The sequence below is a fragment of the Quercus lobata genome, chromosome 10 (genome assembly GCF_001633185.2).
Source record: "Quercus lobata isolate SW786 chromosome 10, ValleyOak3.0 Primary Assembly, whole genome shotgun sequence".
Classification (NCBI taxonomy): domain Eukaryota; kingdom Viridiplantae; phylum Streptophyta; class Magnoliopsida; order Fagales; family Fagaceae; genus Quercus; species Quercus lobata.
Genome location: NC_044913.1, coordinates 4,749,767 through 4,764,562, shown reverse-complemented (window position 1 = coordinate 4,764,562; position 14,796 = coordinate 4,749,767). Strand labels below are relative to the sequence as shown.

At 31.5% G+C, this 14,796-nt stretch overlaps 1 protein-coding gene across 1 annotated transcript; it reads right to left on the bottom strand.

The window, feature by feature from the left end:
- Positions 1-1,932: 1,932 nt before the first annotated feature.
- On the bottom strand, positions 1,933-2,521 carry LOC115964233 (spermidine hydroxycinnamoyl transferase-like). Its single transcript, XM_031083590.1, has one exon. The coding sequence runs from the start codon at positions 2,482-2,484 to the stop codon at positions 1,933-1,935; it is 552 nt and encodes a 183-aa protein (XP_030939450.1). The 5' UTR covers positions 2,485-2,521.
- Between the last annotated feature and the right edge of the window lie 12,275 nt (positions 2,522-14,796).

The window sequence follows — 14,796 nt, the reverse complement described above, 5'->3', positions numbered from 1 at the left end:
TGTGGATAACTATACGTTTAAAAAATCTTCAATAAAAAATAAAAATAAAAATAAAAAAACTCAAGTAAAATACTAATGTTTAAAATGCTAAAATTTCAAATAAAATTACCACTCTCCCAAAATTACAAGTTATCTGTATATATACTCAATAACTTAAAAAAACTCCCCACGTATTTACCTTCCCCATGTTTTCTAAATAGAACTTCTCACAAACAAAAACACTTCACATTACTCTATTATGTCTACTAGCCTCACGCGTGTGCTCAGAAACTCTTCTATTTTTTTTTGTAGAGGTTAATAATTTGAATTCATTATAATTTGGAATTACTACATTTTTCAATCATAAAATACCTAGGGGTGTGATGAAAAGAATATTTCATCTACAAACGCATAACATTCATCACATTCCTAGATATTTTGTAATTGGAAAATGTAGTAATCCCAAATTATAATGAATTCAAATTATTAACCTCTAAAAAAAAAAGAAAAAAAAAGCCTCTAATCATGCGCATGAGTGCATGCTCAGAGGCTAGTGTGTGTGTGTGTATATATATATATATATATATTTTTTTTTTTTCCTGAATGGCAAGCCAACTGCCAAAACAAAACATAAATAAATGTCCTCTGCCTTCCTTCTCTTTTTCACTGAGACATAAGTAGAGATAATTCCTTAGCACTCATATTTGTATGCGGGTCTTTATTTTATACAAGTTTATAATATTGAAAAGATTCCTTTGACTCATTTTAGGTGTTCAAACTTGAAACACTCTTCTATACTAGAATTGATGTGTATTTCAAATGTTCATTTTGTACATAGAAAAATAAAGAAAGAACTGCAAAAACAAAATAGAAACACAAATTGTTTTTTGAATTAAAAAAAAAAAAAAAAAAAAAAGCCTCTGAATAAGCGCGTCCTGAATTATATTTCATTTTATTAGTTGATTTGGTTTAAAGGTGTACATTTCTCTTCTACATTGAAAGTCCTACAGTTAAATGTAGAAGATGAATAATTACCATTAATGTGATTGTGTTTATATTAAGGTACATGTTGATTTGGTTTGGCATACTCATTTCTTTCCTTTTCAAGAACTTGGTTTATACACCTTTACAATTTGGGTGGAACCCTGAAAGAGTGTTATTTTTTGCAATCAATGGTTAATGTGGATTTTGGGTTGAGTTAAAAGAGATAAATGAATAGAAAATTATGACACTTAGATCCCCCCCAAAAAAAAAAAAAAGAGTCTCATTACATGCGCAAAGCGCATTTGATGGGGCTAGTTATTATTAATAGGCCTGATTTTAGCCCATTTGGACTCGCTTTTAGGGTATTTATTCATCGTCTTAGAGTGGGGTTTTATGTAGTCTTTTTTTTTTAATTTTTTATTTTTTATAGAGTAAACAGTAATACTTATTAGAACATACATGAAAATAGTAATACTAGTATTTTAAACTGGATTTATAATACATTTCATAACCAGAGAACAATTACAAAAAAACCTAATAATTATTTTATGTATTCATGTTCTGTAATTGTTGTGATGTTGCTTCATAAATGACAGAGACGAATCAACACACTAATAAGTGGTAGAGCTCATATTTTGGAGTAAAAAGGACAAGTAATACATGGACCAAGGTCAAGAGTCATGGCCCTACGGTTTATAGTTTACCAAAATGTATGAACTATTAACATTGATAAAGTATGCCAAGTCCGAATTTGAATAGGTAACCTGATCCTGTGATAAAGAAACTACATAAAGACAAGTTTAAATTATCAAATAATCACAATGCTAGTGATCTAATCTATATATACTATAAAATCAAAGCATCTAATTTTTTTTAGACTTTTATGAAAGCTTATCACATAAATTTTGAAGCTCTCACAATGTTTCACATTAGCAATATTTTTATTTTTATTTTTAAAATTTTTAAGTTTTATTTTTTAAAAGACCCAACTCTTTGACTACCCTCTAACAAGGAAGAGCAAAAGAAGGAAACTAGTGTGGCCTTATTAAAACTTACAAGAGAGCAAGTTGAGGGACTAAAGAACAGAGCCAATAATGAGGCGACACTAGTTTCCTTCTTTTGCTCTTCCTTGGCATCCAGGCTCCTGATCACGAGTGGAGACTTTGTGGGGTATGCTATGTGATCAAAGCGCAGCTTCATAAGCGGTTCACTTGATTTCAACACAGTTCGATCAAGAAATGGTATCTCATCATCCTCCAAATCGCATCCTTGAGCCAACTTTGCCCATAAGTTGAAGTTATTTGTAGATCGTCCATCAACCATGGTATGAGATATAGCTGTTCCAACACAAATGCCACCATAGCTAAATCTTGTCAATTGTGCCAGGAACAAAGGCCACTCCTTAATTGGAGTAGTATAATCAATCTTGGGGACAAGATCTTTGACTACACCAATAGGCGCAAAATCACCAATATCATCCAATTTTGCGTCAGCATAAGCTTCCAATACTTGCACTCCCATTGCATGCAATCAAGTTCTAACTAGCTGCCTTCTTTCTAGCGTAGCTGGCTAGCTAGGGTGTAGAAGTGAATCAATGCATGACTTAAGGCATTTTTTGTCTTCTCGAATGAAGATGGGATGTTGTTGTTGGGTTTGTAAATGTGTATGACTGGTGTATGAGTCCATCGTGCTGCTTGATCAATCTCAGATAACTGCAATATGCCACTTGGAGTAGGCTCGCTTAGAATGACCATGGAATTAGACTTGATGCTGATGCTTATCATTTTGTTTTGCAAATTAAGGTAATAACCCCTAACTTCCTTTAAAAACTTCTTTTGGAAACCCTTCACCTTGCCATAAAAACTGCTTTGGTCATTGGATACCGCTTATTTGCTGAAAACTGAAAACTTATTGCTGAAAACACTATAACAAAATAATTTTTAACCCACCCATTATTGCGACCCATTGAACAAAATCCAGTTCAAGAAGATGACTAGATCCATCTTTCCATGAAGAAGGTTACCCCAGTTGTCCTAAATCCGGGTCAAAAGGATAATCATTTGGGAAAAACTGATGTTACAAAAAGTTGCCTATTGATACCGTCAGGTCATCTATCCCAACCCAAAATTTCTCTAGGTTCTTTTGAATTATATGTAAAATTCATAGCACATATATGCATGGTTAAAGGAAATAGAGAATTTATAAATAATCACATAAAATTTGTAACTCATATGGAATTTGTTAATATTTTTTTTGTTATTTGTATTTGATAGTGCTTGCTTCTCACAATATTGAGTGAGAGAATTGAAAAGGAGTTAATAAATAACAGTTTAGAAAAGTCAATCCCACAACGTATTGTCCATGAAACTATTATCATGATGTATGCATTTTTACAAAACATCGGTATATACAAAACAAGCTCTATAGATTAAGGTATATTGACAGAGGGACAGGCATGAAAAAGAATTAGGGATTCATTTTTTAAAAGGAAGGGACTATTTTTGAAAAGCTCTGGATGTCTAGTTTCTATAGGCTCCCAGTTTTGGTCAATGACGAGGTACAATTGCCCAAGATGTCACGTCTGGAAGAGAGGTGATGCCGTGTTGGAAATTCCACAACTTTTTTTTTTTTTTTTTTTGAAAAATTCATTTCTTCCAATTTGTGGCAAATATCATTGAGCCCTTTTTGTGAGAGATAGTTGAGATATTATATTTCAATCTTGTTCAGATGGATTGCTCCAATTTTAGAAAACAAAGAGGAAAGGAATTTTAAGAAAAAGATTCATGGGTTTTTCTTTTAAAGAAAGAGGTTTTTTTTTTTAAAAAAAAATCTCCAGTTTCTTCTAATTGAATTAATGTTGTATATGGAAAAGGAATGTTTTGAATTATTTTCTTTCAATACGTTTCTTACTTCTTATTTGATTATATTAATAGAAATCAATCACATGCTGATGCTAAAAAATAAAATCAGTTACATTAACAATAAACATGTGCTCCTATAAAAAAAATAAATAATAATAATAAACAATAAACATGTGATTATTTTCCATAACAATAACTATAAAAATAACAATTACAAATTTTATAAAATTGTGTTCTTATGAAAAAAAATTACTTTGCTTCATACTGGCAAAAAAACTAGTCTTTTAAGAGTTTAGAATATAATGAATGAATTCTTATGAAATGTAGTATAATAAAAATTATTATTTTGTTATATTGTGTGTTTGGAGTTTATAAACATATAAACGAAAAGCACGAAAATAACTTTATTATTATATCCTTTATATTTTATTTATGTTTTTTAATTGAAATTTCTTTTCAAATTGAAGGGAATGGATTCTTTAACTCGCTAAAGCCACAGAGAAAAATGAATAAAACAATCTATTCATCATGTTTCCCTATTTAATTATTCTAAAAAGTTTTTTTTTTTTTTCTGCTCAAATTTTTTTCTCTTCAGGTAATAAAATTAAAATATCTAATAATGCAACGGTTTACCTATGTAAAACACCTATATGCGTAAACCTTGTGTATAGTTGATAGAATTTGTTTAGATGAGTTTATTTTTGTTTACTTATCTATAAACATTATATAACTGAAGCCTTCGATTTTTTGTTAATTTCATAAGAGCTTGTCGCCTCAGCTTTGCAGCCTTCACAATTTGACACCTCATTGTTATTTTTTACTTTCCTGCATTCCGACCCGATAAATTACCTCTCTCCTTCCAATGAAACTTTCTTCTTTACCTCTTTGCCATAGCCGTTCTCTTTGCCTATCTAAGTCATTCTCTCTACCTCTCTCTCAATCTCAAAACCTAATTCATTTTTTATCTTTGAAATTTTAGAACATATTAGGAAATTTTAGCGCAAAGGAAAGAATGGTGCAAATTTATGTTCTTATTTTTTTTTGAACAATTAATCATGATTTGTTTTTGCATTGCTTTTATTATTTTGTGAGAATGCTTCAAATCTTCCTTATTTGGATTGGTTTCAAAATTTGAAAATACAGGTTTTGTCGTAAGCAAAACTTTGACCCATCTCACCATATATGTACATGCTATCATATATGGCAATTTGCTCTAATGAATTCAGTTATCTATACACTCTCAAAGTGCTAAAGCTAAAACTTAATGAATGTTAAGAGGACAGTAAAGTTCCAAATTGTTTGTTATCTATATCTATATTCTATATATTACTAAAAGTTGAAGCGTAGCATTTAATGTTGCTACGCTCATATTAAGCCACGTCAGCTGCCATGTTATTCCTATCCTATTTTCTAAATTTTAAATTCAATTTTAAAATAGTTTTTACCAATTAATAAAATACTAATAAAACTAAAATTATATCCAGCCCTATCTTTACATTAAAGTCCACTTCTTATACATTTAAATCCACTATAAAGCCCAAGCCCACACCCAAACCCTTTTCAAGTAACTCCCTTTGTCAAACCTAATTGCTTTTCATGGTTACAACTTATGTTATTCCCTTGCCTTCTGTTACAACTTATGCTTTTCACGGTTACAACTTATTCATCGTTTCAGGTTTAGTTTCTTCCCCTTCCCCACCTTTTGATTCTCACGGTTTCAGCTTCTGTTTTGGATTCTAACAACAGCCTCTCTTTGTCTTCCTTCCTCTCCTCACATCTATATAAATACTGATGTAAGTTGGGTGGTTCAGTTGAGGTATCCCTACATCCCAATTTCTTGCTTTATTATTTTGCTTGATGGTTTCTTTTTTCCTTTCTACGTTTGTTTCTACCTGTTTCATTTGTGGTGTGGATGGTTTCATTTTTGTTAGGGTGTTGAATTTGTTATTGTTGGACATGGTTCTTATAGATGAACAGGTTAGATTTGAATTGAGAATCTATTTTGTCATATATTCTTTACTCGACTCACACCTTAAAACTAAAATTGTGACTAACAAATTGCTTATTTCACTAGCAAGATGATACTATACACGCTACAATTCAAAAAAACAATGTTAAGAAGTTTTAGGCACAACTACGAGAAGGTCAATTATATTCACTGTCCAATTTTCGAGTAGATACTTACAAGGAAAAAGATAGCTATTGGCCTATAAGTAGAGAGAAGAAAATAAACTTTCTACGTACAACAGTTATTGAGGAGCTAAAAGAGGCTGAAGTTACTATCTCTCAACATAAATTTGAATTTGTTGATTACCAAACAATTGTGGATCGCTTTGACAATAACAAACTGTGGGGCCCAACAATTCGTGGACCAGGCCCATTTATCCTTAGAGCGTCCGAAGGCCCAATCCGAGGAGAGCTGTGGCCCAAGCTCTACAACGCAGAGTACAAAACAATTTTTGGGAAGCAGCCGAGGACAGTTTAGTCCTCGGCAGATCCATAATCCCACCAGAATAAAGGGGCAAAACTGGAATAGGGACGAATTAGTAAGGAAATCCAGAATATCTTGGGGAAGTTATCCATACTACCCTTCTAGATAAGGCCCGACGCCTGACAGAGCCGTACTCTGCAGCTTTATCAAACCATCCCCAACAATTCCGGGATTGGACTGATGGGACAAATGTCAATGTTCGTAAAGATTGACCCTACACGTGGACGAAGGGCAATGAATGCAAGCTAGTATAAAATAAGGAAGTAAGTAGATCTGAGGGAGGCCCTTTTTTCCACCTCCGAAAAAAGAGAGACTACATGGGAAAACATCTCAGGAACACCGGACTTCATGGAAGAAAGTCCGTCGTTGGGCAACCGAGAGAAGACCTCAACAGGCCCTCGGATCAACTCCGAGGAGCTCCATCCCACGGGGTACGACGCCTTAGGGCTTAAATGTTCATACCCAATTCCCTTTTTCTACGTAGATTCCTCTAAAGCCATGACCGGACAACGCCACTCGACCAACGGCTAGCTTTTCAAGCCCACTCTCTACAAATCATATTGTGAGGGATCTTTCGTACGCGAGCCCAACATCCTTATTGGGCCGCCTGAGAATTGTGTCCTTACACAAACAATTGACAGGTAGCCTAAAAAGTCTCAAATTTACTTTAACATAATTATGTTTCAAATTACTTAATCAACTTTATTTGCTGCAGACATCATTGGAAAGATAGTTGGTGTTGGACCACTAGAAAATGTTCATGTTTAAGGATCTACTGTCCCAATGAGAAATATAGATATCATGAATCCAAAGTAAGCTTTAGAATGTACATATGGATTCATTACATAATACTAGTTCAAGCTCTTTATCACTTACATATTTGTTTGCCACAGAGAAATCAAAATAGGAATTACTCTCTGGGGACCAACATCAAATGAAATTGAGGACAATTTTTACACCAATAATCAAGGACCCTTTGTCATCATAGTGACATCTACTATTGTGAAAAGATTTAGAGGTAATGACTTCTTTTAAACATATTTTTTGTTTTACATAATTAACATATTTTTATTAAATACAGGGGAACACTATTTGTCATCCACAAGTGCAACAAAAGTGTACATCAATTTAGAAATACCTGAAACTGCAACATTGACTGATAGGTATTTAGATTTTCCATACCATACTTTTATTCTAATTTATTATTTTAAAAATAATCTTGATACTTTTATATAGTACAATAACAATCTTCATATCAAATAATTATTCACTATGTTTTGATTTAAATCTTCTACCATCAAAGAAATGTGGAAAAGATTGAAATTGAAGGAATTCCTCTACAATTCAAGCAAGAAATATCAGTTGAAAAAAGAATCACTCAAAATAGAAGAACAATCAAGCAAATAACATCCTTGGAATGGACGTCAAATGATCAGGCACTTAAAATTTTTTCCCAATAACGTTATACCAATAATATATATAGTTCTCAATAAGCTTAACACTAAATAAGTTTCTTTTTTTCTTTTGTATTATAGGAAAATGTCTTCACATGCCTTGCAACAATTGAAAATATTGAAAAAAACTTTAGATGGTACTATATCTGATGCACAAAGTGCAACAAAAAAGTTAAATCTAAAAATGATTTTTGGTGTAACCATTGCAAAAGTAACTCTAATTTTCCAATTCCAAGGTAAAATATAAATTACCAATTTTAGAATCGTTCAATATATGTAAACATAATATATATATATATATATATATATATCAAACAAAAATGAAACAAATTATATATTTATACTGTTGACACCTCATTTTGCAACCCGTATTTAACCTTACATAGAGGGTAAAACGGTAATTTCACCTTGGGAATATGCATCTTAATTCTGGTTATTAGATCCTTAATCTCATTTTACCAAAATGATCTTGATGTTGTAACGATCAAATTGACTAGTCATAAGCCCTAATTAAACTATCAGATTGAAAGTTATCATCAAATCAAGTTCTAATAGCCGAGATGCATTATCACAAATTGAGTTCGACTATATGTGATAATGAACAATTGATTTCAATTGGTTATAAGTATAATCAATTTGAGAACGATGATGTGTCATAATTTGATTGGTTAGGATTACATTTTATGGTAGGGTTGCACACACCTAATTAACTAAATAGTTAAACATTAATTATTCAATGAGTAATTTGTGTAATTATTTTTTAATTAGGGTAAATTTAGAACCAATTAAGTCTGAAATGGGAGTGATTGGAGCCATTTAATGTTAATTGGGAGTTAATTTGGGACCTATTAATGTTAATTGTGCTGAAATCATTTTCTAACAAATGACATCTGCTCACGATTTCATTGATATCTCTCAGAATATTTTGAATTTGTGAATGAGGTTAATATTTTCAGAAACTAGACATCTGGGGCTTCAATTTGAGTACAAGAATGAGACAATTCCGATCAGAATTGAGTCAGATATGATTTTTCGAAATTGGCTCTACAAGCTGTTACAGCAACTACGGGAAAACCGAATTTTGGTTTGCTCCTCACTCCCACCGGTCTTTCCATTTAATGCATCATATTTCCTCCAAGGCTAAAATGAAGTCTAGGTTCATGATTCTTTTTCAACCCTCATTAAATGGCATTTCATTTATATTTCCTCCACCATTACTATATAAACCCCCCACTTTCCTTCATTCCAACACACAAAAAACACCCTCTCTTCCCCTCTCTTAAGTTCTAGTGAAGTAAAGTAGTCTTATTATATTTTGGTCTTCCTGAGACTCAAGATATTGAGTGAGACTCACTCTTCCTTTTCTAACTCTTATTTTCCTCCATCCTTAGGACCTCTACCAAGAGTCCCCTTCTCCACCATATAGATTTTGCATAAAGATATAATCTTTTTCCCTAACTTGTTTTTTGTGTTGCCATGATGAGAATTTAGGATTAAAGTATGATAGTAACTATTTAAATTCTCTTGAATATGTTTGAACGTTCTTAAATGTTCTTATGTGTTCTTCATATGTTCTTGGTTGTTCATCACATGTTCATGCATAATATTAGTTTCGATCTTAAATCCACATAAAAAAACATGAAAAAGATGTTTGTTTAATAATTCTTTTAAGTTCTTGAATCTAGGATATCACCATCCACACACATTTACTAGAGTTTATTTTTCAATCCAAATGTCATGCTTAATAAATTGAATTAGGGTTTATCACACGCACACATTAAATTCAACATGCAAATTGATTGATAACATATTGGATGATGTGATATGAATGTTGGCCACCATTGTTTAGAAGACCGGTTTCACCAGACAAGGTGGGTGCCTATCCATGTAATTTTCGATTTTTAGATTGTAACTAGAAAATAAAGTCATGTACTTTATCTTAGATTGTATCTAAGACCAAAGCCATGTAATTTTCCTATATCCAATGTAAATTCAATTTCAAATTAATAAAAAGAGGAATTTTTCAATTATGGTTTTCTTATTTTTTCAATAATTAAATAAGTGGCGACTTCATTGTAAAACCCTTAATCTAAAGGGGAAAATATAATTAGTTGAACTTCCATTTTGAGAAGCAATAACACAACTCCACCCATTTATGTGGGTTTGGCCCAACATCTTACAAAAACGGGCCGGGAACGCGGTCTCTCACATATACATGCAGGTATAGAATTCAACTTAACATTGATGATGGAAAAGAGAGTGCCGTATTTATTTTGTTTGACAAGGAAGCTGAAAAATTACTTCACACAACAACAAGAGAACTATCAAACAAATATGCAACTGTAAGACCATACAATTAGCATGTATAATCTTTCATTTAATTTGAAAAAAATATACAAAATTATATTTAATATTTTATTAGATGAATGCAAATTCCACCAGACCAAATGAAATAGAGAAGCTCATTGGAAAAACATTGGTGTTCCAACTAAAACTTAACTTAACAACTATAATTGGAAGGAAGGATGAGAATTATATACAATTGAAAAGGTGTTTGACAACATTTCAAATGACGAAACGGCAGTGAAACTTGATCATATTACAACAATAAGCTGTCAACTTTTACAAATTTAAGATTATTTGCAAATCCAAATATTATGTTTTAATCCACATATCGTGTTTTAAGAACCATTGCAAAATGATGAAATCAAGTCCAAATCAGACTTTTGACAAAAACACATTTGAAGTTTTTGATACAAAACCATCCACAAGCACAAATTACGATCTAGGTGACCCACCAAAAAAAAAAAATAGTGATATCATAACAATAAGCTTTCTACTTCTACATTTATTTGCAAATTCATTCAAATATATATATCTACTATGTACTTTAATAAACATTCTTTGATGTAGGAAGCATTGGAGAATTATGAAGTCAAGAAAAATGCAGACCAAACTTCTGAGAAAGACAAATTTGAAGTTCTGGATACAAAACCATTAACAAGCACAAATAATGATGAAAGTAGATCAAAACAAGAACACAATAACGGTGCCATCCCATCAATGAGTTCTGCCTCTAATGTTGAAGATGCGGAACTAAGTGATGATAACATGTTCCTTCAAAATCTAATCAATCGTCAAAAAGCTACAAAACACAAGTCATCAAATAAGAAGAAGCTTCAAAGACGCAAATGATATTGGACTTCTATATTTTCTTCCCTTTATGAACTTATTTCAAGTATCTATTATATCTTCATATTGTCTCAAAAAAGTCAAATAAAAGACTTTGCTTTATTAAAAATAAAAGTTTTTTGGAAAATCAAAATGGTGTACAATTAAGCACTAGCACTAATAAAATAAATACCAGTCATCAACTATAGCTACTCCTATTACATAAAACTCACTCATTTAAGTTTAATTACAAAGTGACCCGCTTTTGGACATGGGAACCTTGCACTAACAAAGAAGATGCAATTAGCTTTATCAATACCAAAGTTATTCCACACCCATGGTTCAGGGCAATTTGCCTTAATGGTAAGCCCGTTGGTTCCATTTTAGGGACCAAAATTCAAACAATGATAAATGTAGAGGTAAACTTGGCTATGTTTTGGGCTCCAAGTACTAACGCAGAAGAATTGCAACTAAAGCAGTTAACCAAGTGGCTAATACTATATTTGCTGAAAAACCACACTCGGAAAGGCTTGAAGCTATAGTTGATACAAAAAATGTGAGCTCCTAAAGCTCAGTAATTGAAAGTTTAGTAGTTTGATGGTTATGATGGTATGATATTTTGAGTGTTATGTGGAACTTCGTGGAGTTTAGAAACCCTATATTTATGTAAGATTTTGGGTGCAAAAGTTTTATGCTCTATTTATATGAATTTGTTTGTTTGTGTTCGTGTTTAAATTAGACGAGCATCTTTGGCATGCCATTGAGGTTTTTGTGAGATTGCCTAAATGTCATTTCAAAAATAAAAGGAGCTATTTATGTTGCTCAATAGTGCTATAACTTAACAGCCAAAAACACTATTTTATTTTACCTTGGTTTATTTGGAAATATATCAGGTCTCATTTTTTTTTAATGTGTTGTGGCTTATTGGAAGAATGTAAGACTCTGAAGTAGTGAAGTATAAAGTGTTGGTGGCATGTCTCAAATCACCTTCCAACGTATTTCAACATGTAAGACTCCATTTCTTGAATTGATCAGATTGTACTTTTCATTGATGCGTCCATTGTATACTACATCATTTAGATTGGTATCCACATATACTAAAATTTTTATTAATTTTATTATAATATTGACAATGATAAGGTTATGCATTATGCCCGTAATTAATAAAAGTAACAGACAAAAGTTTTCTTAATTTCCTAGTAGACTATGCTACTGGGTACTAAGCTTGGCAAATAGTATTACTTTATTCAATAGAAAATTCTAAATTGTAAAAATTTGGGCTAAAAGTGTTATAATATGTCTTTTCAGATGAAAGCTAACTTTTAACTCTTTTATCAGTTACGGAGTAAATTGGCTCCTATTTTAAATGATGCCAAAGCCCCACTTGAGGTAATTTACTTCATTGTGCTTTCTAAGGGTTTAATATTGTGCGTTCCTGCAATGAAGAGGTTCCTCATGCAATTATATTTGCATTAATGGATTGAAGTGTGTCAGAGTTGGGGGAGCCCCTAATTCAACTTCTACCTTTACACCTTTGTCTTCTGTACACACACACACACAATATAAATATAAATATAAATATATATGCGTGTGTGTGTGTGTGTGTGTGTGTGCGCACGCCAAAAAAAAAAAAAACCAAATGAACACTGAACAATCAAACATAATTTACAATTTATATATTTATATTCAAAACTATAAGATTTAAGATTAATAGAGAAGGGTATATGAAAGGCTTCTATTCAAAAAAAAAAAAATAATTAAAAATAATTGCAAATAAATTCAACAATCACTCATCCATACAACAATCAAAACACTATAAATTACAAAACAAGACAACAAAAAATTACACACAAAAAAAATCATAAAAATACTCTCTACACAATCACAAAAATGAGCACGCAACATGAATTACCAACAAAATTATTACTCGAAATATTTTCCAATGTTGGAAGACAATCGCCAAAATTTTTAGGCAACATCAAAATCAGGTACACAAATTTAAATTCAAATCTAATGTTTGTTACTTTCACATGAACTCCCCACTTTTTCTCTAATAATCACAATCTACCATGTCCAAAATTGTGGCACAAAATATTGATATCCTATATTTTCTCTTTTTATTAACTTTTTACTATGAAGTAGTGTGCAATTCTAGAGTCATTGTTATATTTCTAAAAGAAAAAAAAAAATAGCTTCATCAATCCAATATTGCAATTGTGATGATAATAATGTTCATGTGTAATTCTTAGTATATGATTATTGTCATGTTTTGTCACCAGTTGATTTTTTTTTAACGCATTAGTTTCTTAATATGTGTTTTCGTTTTTCAAAAATAACTGCAAGCAATTCAATTGGCTAACCAAAAGGAAAAAAAAGTTCTTCACTACATCAATCTAACTGGACTGCTCCAAAATCCTTTATTCCTTCGAAATGATGAAGAAAACTCATTCATCAATGCTTTAGGGCTGGAAACAAACAAGCACTATTTTGGGTTGGAGCTCACAAATATTTTGTACAAGATCAAACTAAAGTGGGAATAGAAATCCTTCTTCAAGCAAACATAGAAGGAGACAAAAATTGCAAAGTATGGACTGGCAATTGTGTTGTTATGCGAATCAAATGATGAAGGAATACAACTAATATTATCAATTCTAAACCAACCAGATGGAAAACAATTGCTGCAAAACTATCGACAAATCCTTCAACATACAATTTTTGGAACAAACACATTTCGCATCACAAAAAACCAAGCATGCAAGAAAAATGGAGTGGGTCATTGGGATCGTGAATGCCCTTACCCATATGGAAACGAAGAATTACATGTAACATGCAAAATGTGCTCAATTGACTTGGAAATGTACAAATTAGCCAACCGAGTTTGGTAGAAATTATGTTTCCAAAAAACATAATACAATAAAATTTCTTCATCCTATTTATAATACTAATCTCTATCTTCAAAGGAATAGATCTTTTTTAATTATTAATATTTATTTAAAAAGACTTGCAAGGACTTAATTACAGTTCTCTAAAGTTTTCACCTAGCATGACTCTAACTTGAAATTTATAAAATCATTTCTATCTAATTTTAAGTTAATTAAATTTTACTAACTTGGGAAGATGGTTGATTAGCTCTGGAGTGACTACAAGGCCAAGTATGGCAACTAAGTAAGGGCTATGGTTAAGAGCCTGCCAAATTGAAATGAATAAATTATAGTTGTATCCTTTCCACATCTAATTCCAAGACCAATACCTCCTATCATCTTGAATCCTACAATATATTGGTCATACATATATAATGCAACTTAAGTAGTAATACATTCAAAAATATTCAAAATAATAACATGATCATAAAAAAAATCAATCACGCGCAACGCGCGGGTCCACGACTAGTTATTATAATATTTATGAAAATTCTTTATCATGTGCATTTTTTTTTTCCACTAGATAATAGTATATTACTCTGCATATATTATATATGTTACACATTTATGTAAAACCTTTTCGCGCATAGCACAGGTTGGTGACTAGTTTTTTAAGTAAATAAGAATAAACATAAGTCATGATTCTATTATATGGAGTGGAACACACATAAGAATTTAGACGCACTATATCATGATTCTATTATGATAAGTCATAACATATGAATCTTACCAATTTATAGAATCCACATGTTATGAGTGCCCCATTTCATACAATAGAAGTGTGAAATTCTCATAATATATTAGATTCTATCAATACTTGGAATCACATATTATGTGTATTAGGTTGTAACTCGTGCTTACCCACATAAACTTTTAACAGTAGTGGCAAGTAGTAATTTTGATTTTCGTGCTGAATATTATAAATGAGTTACTTG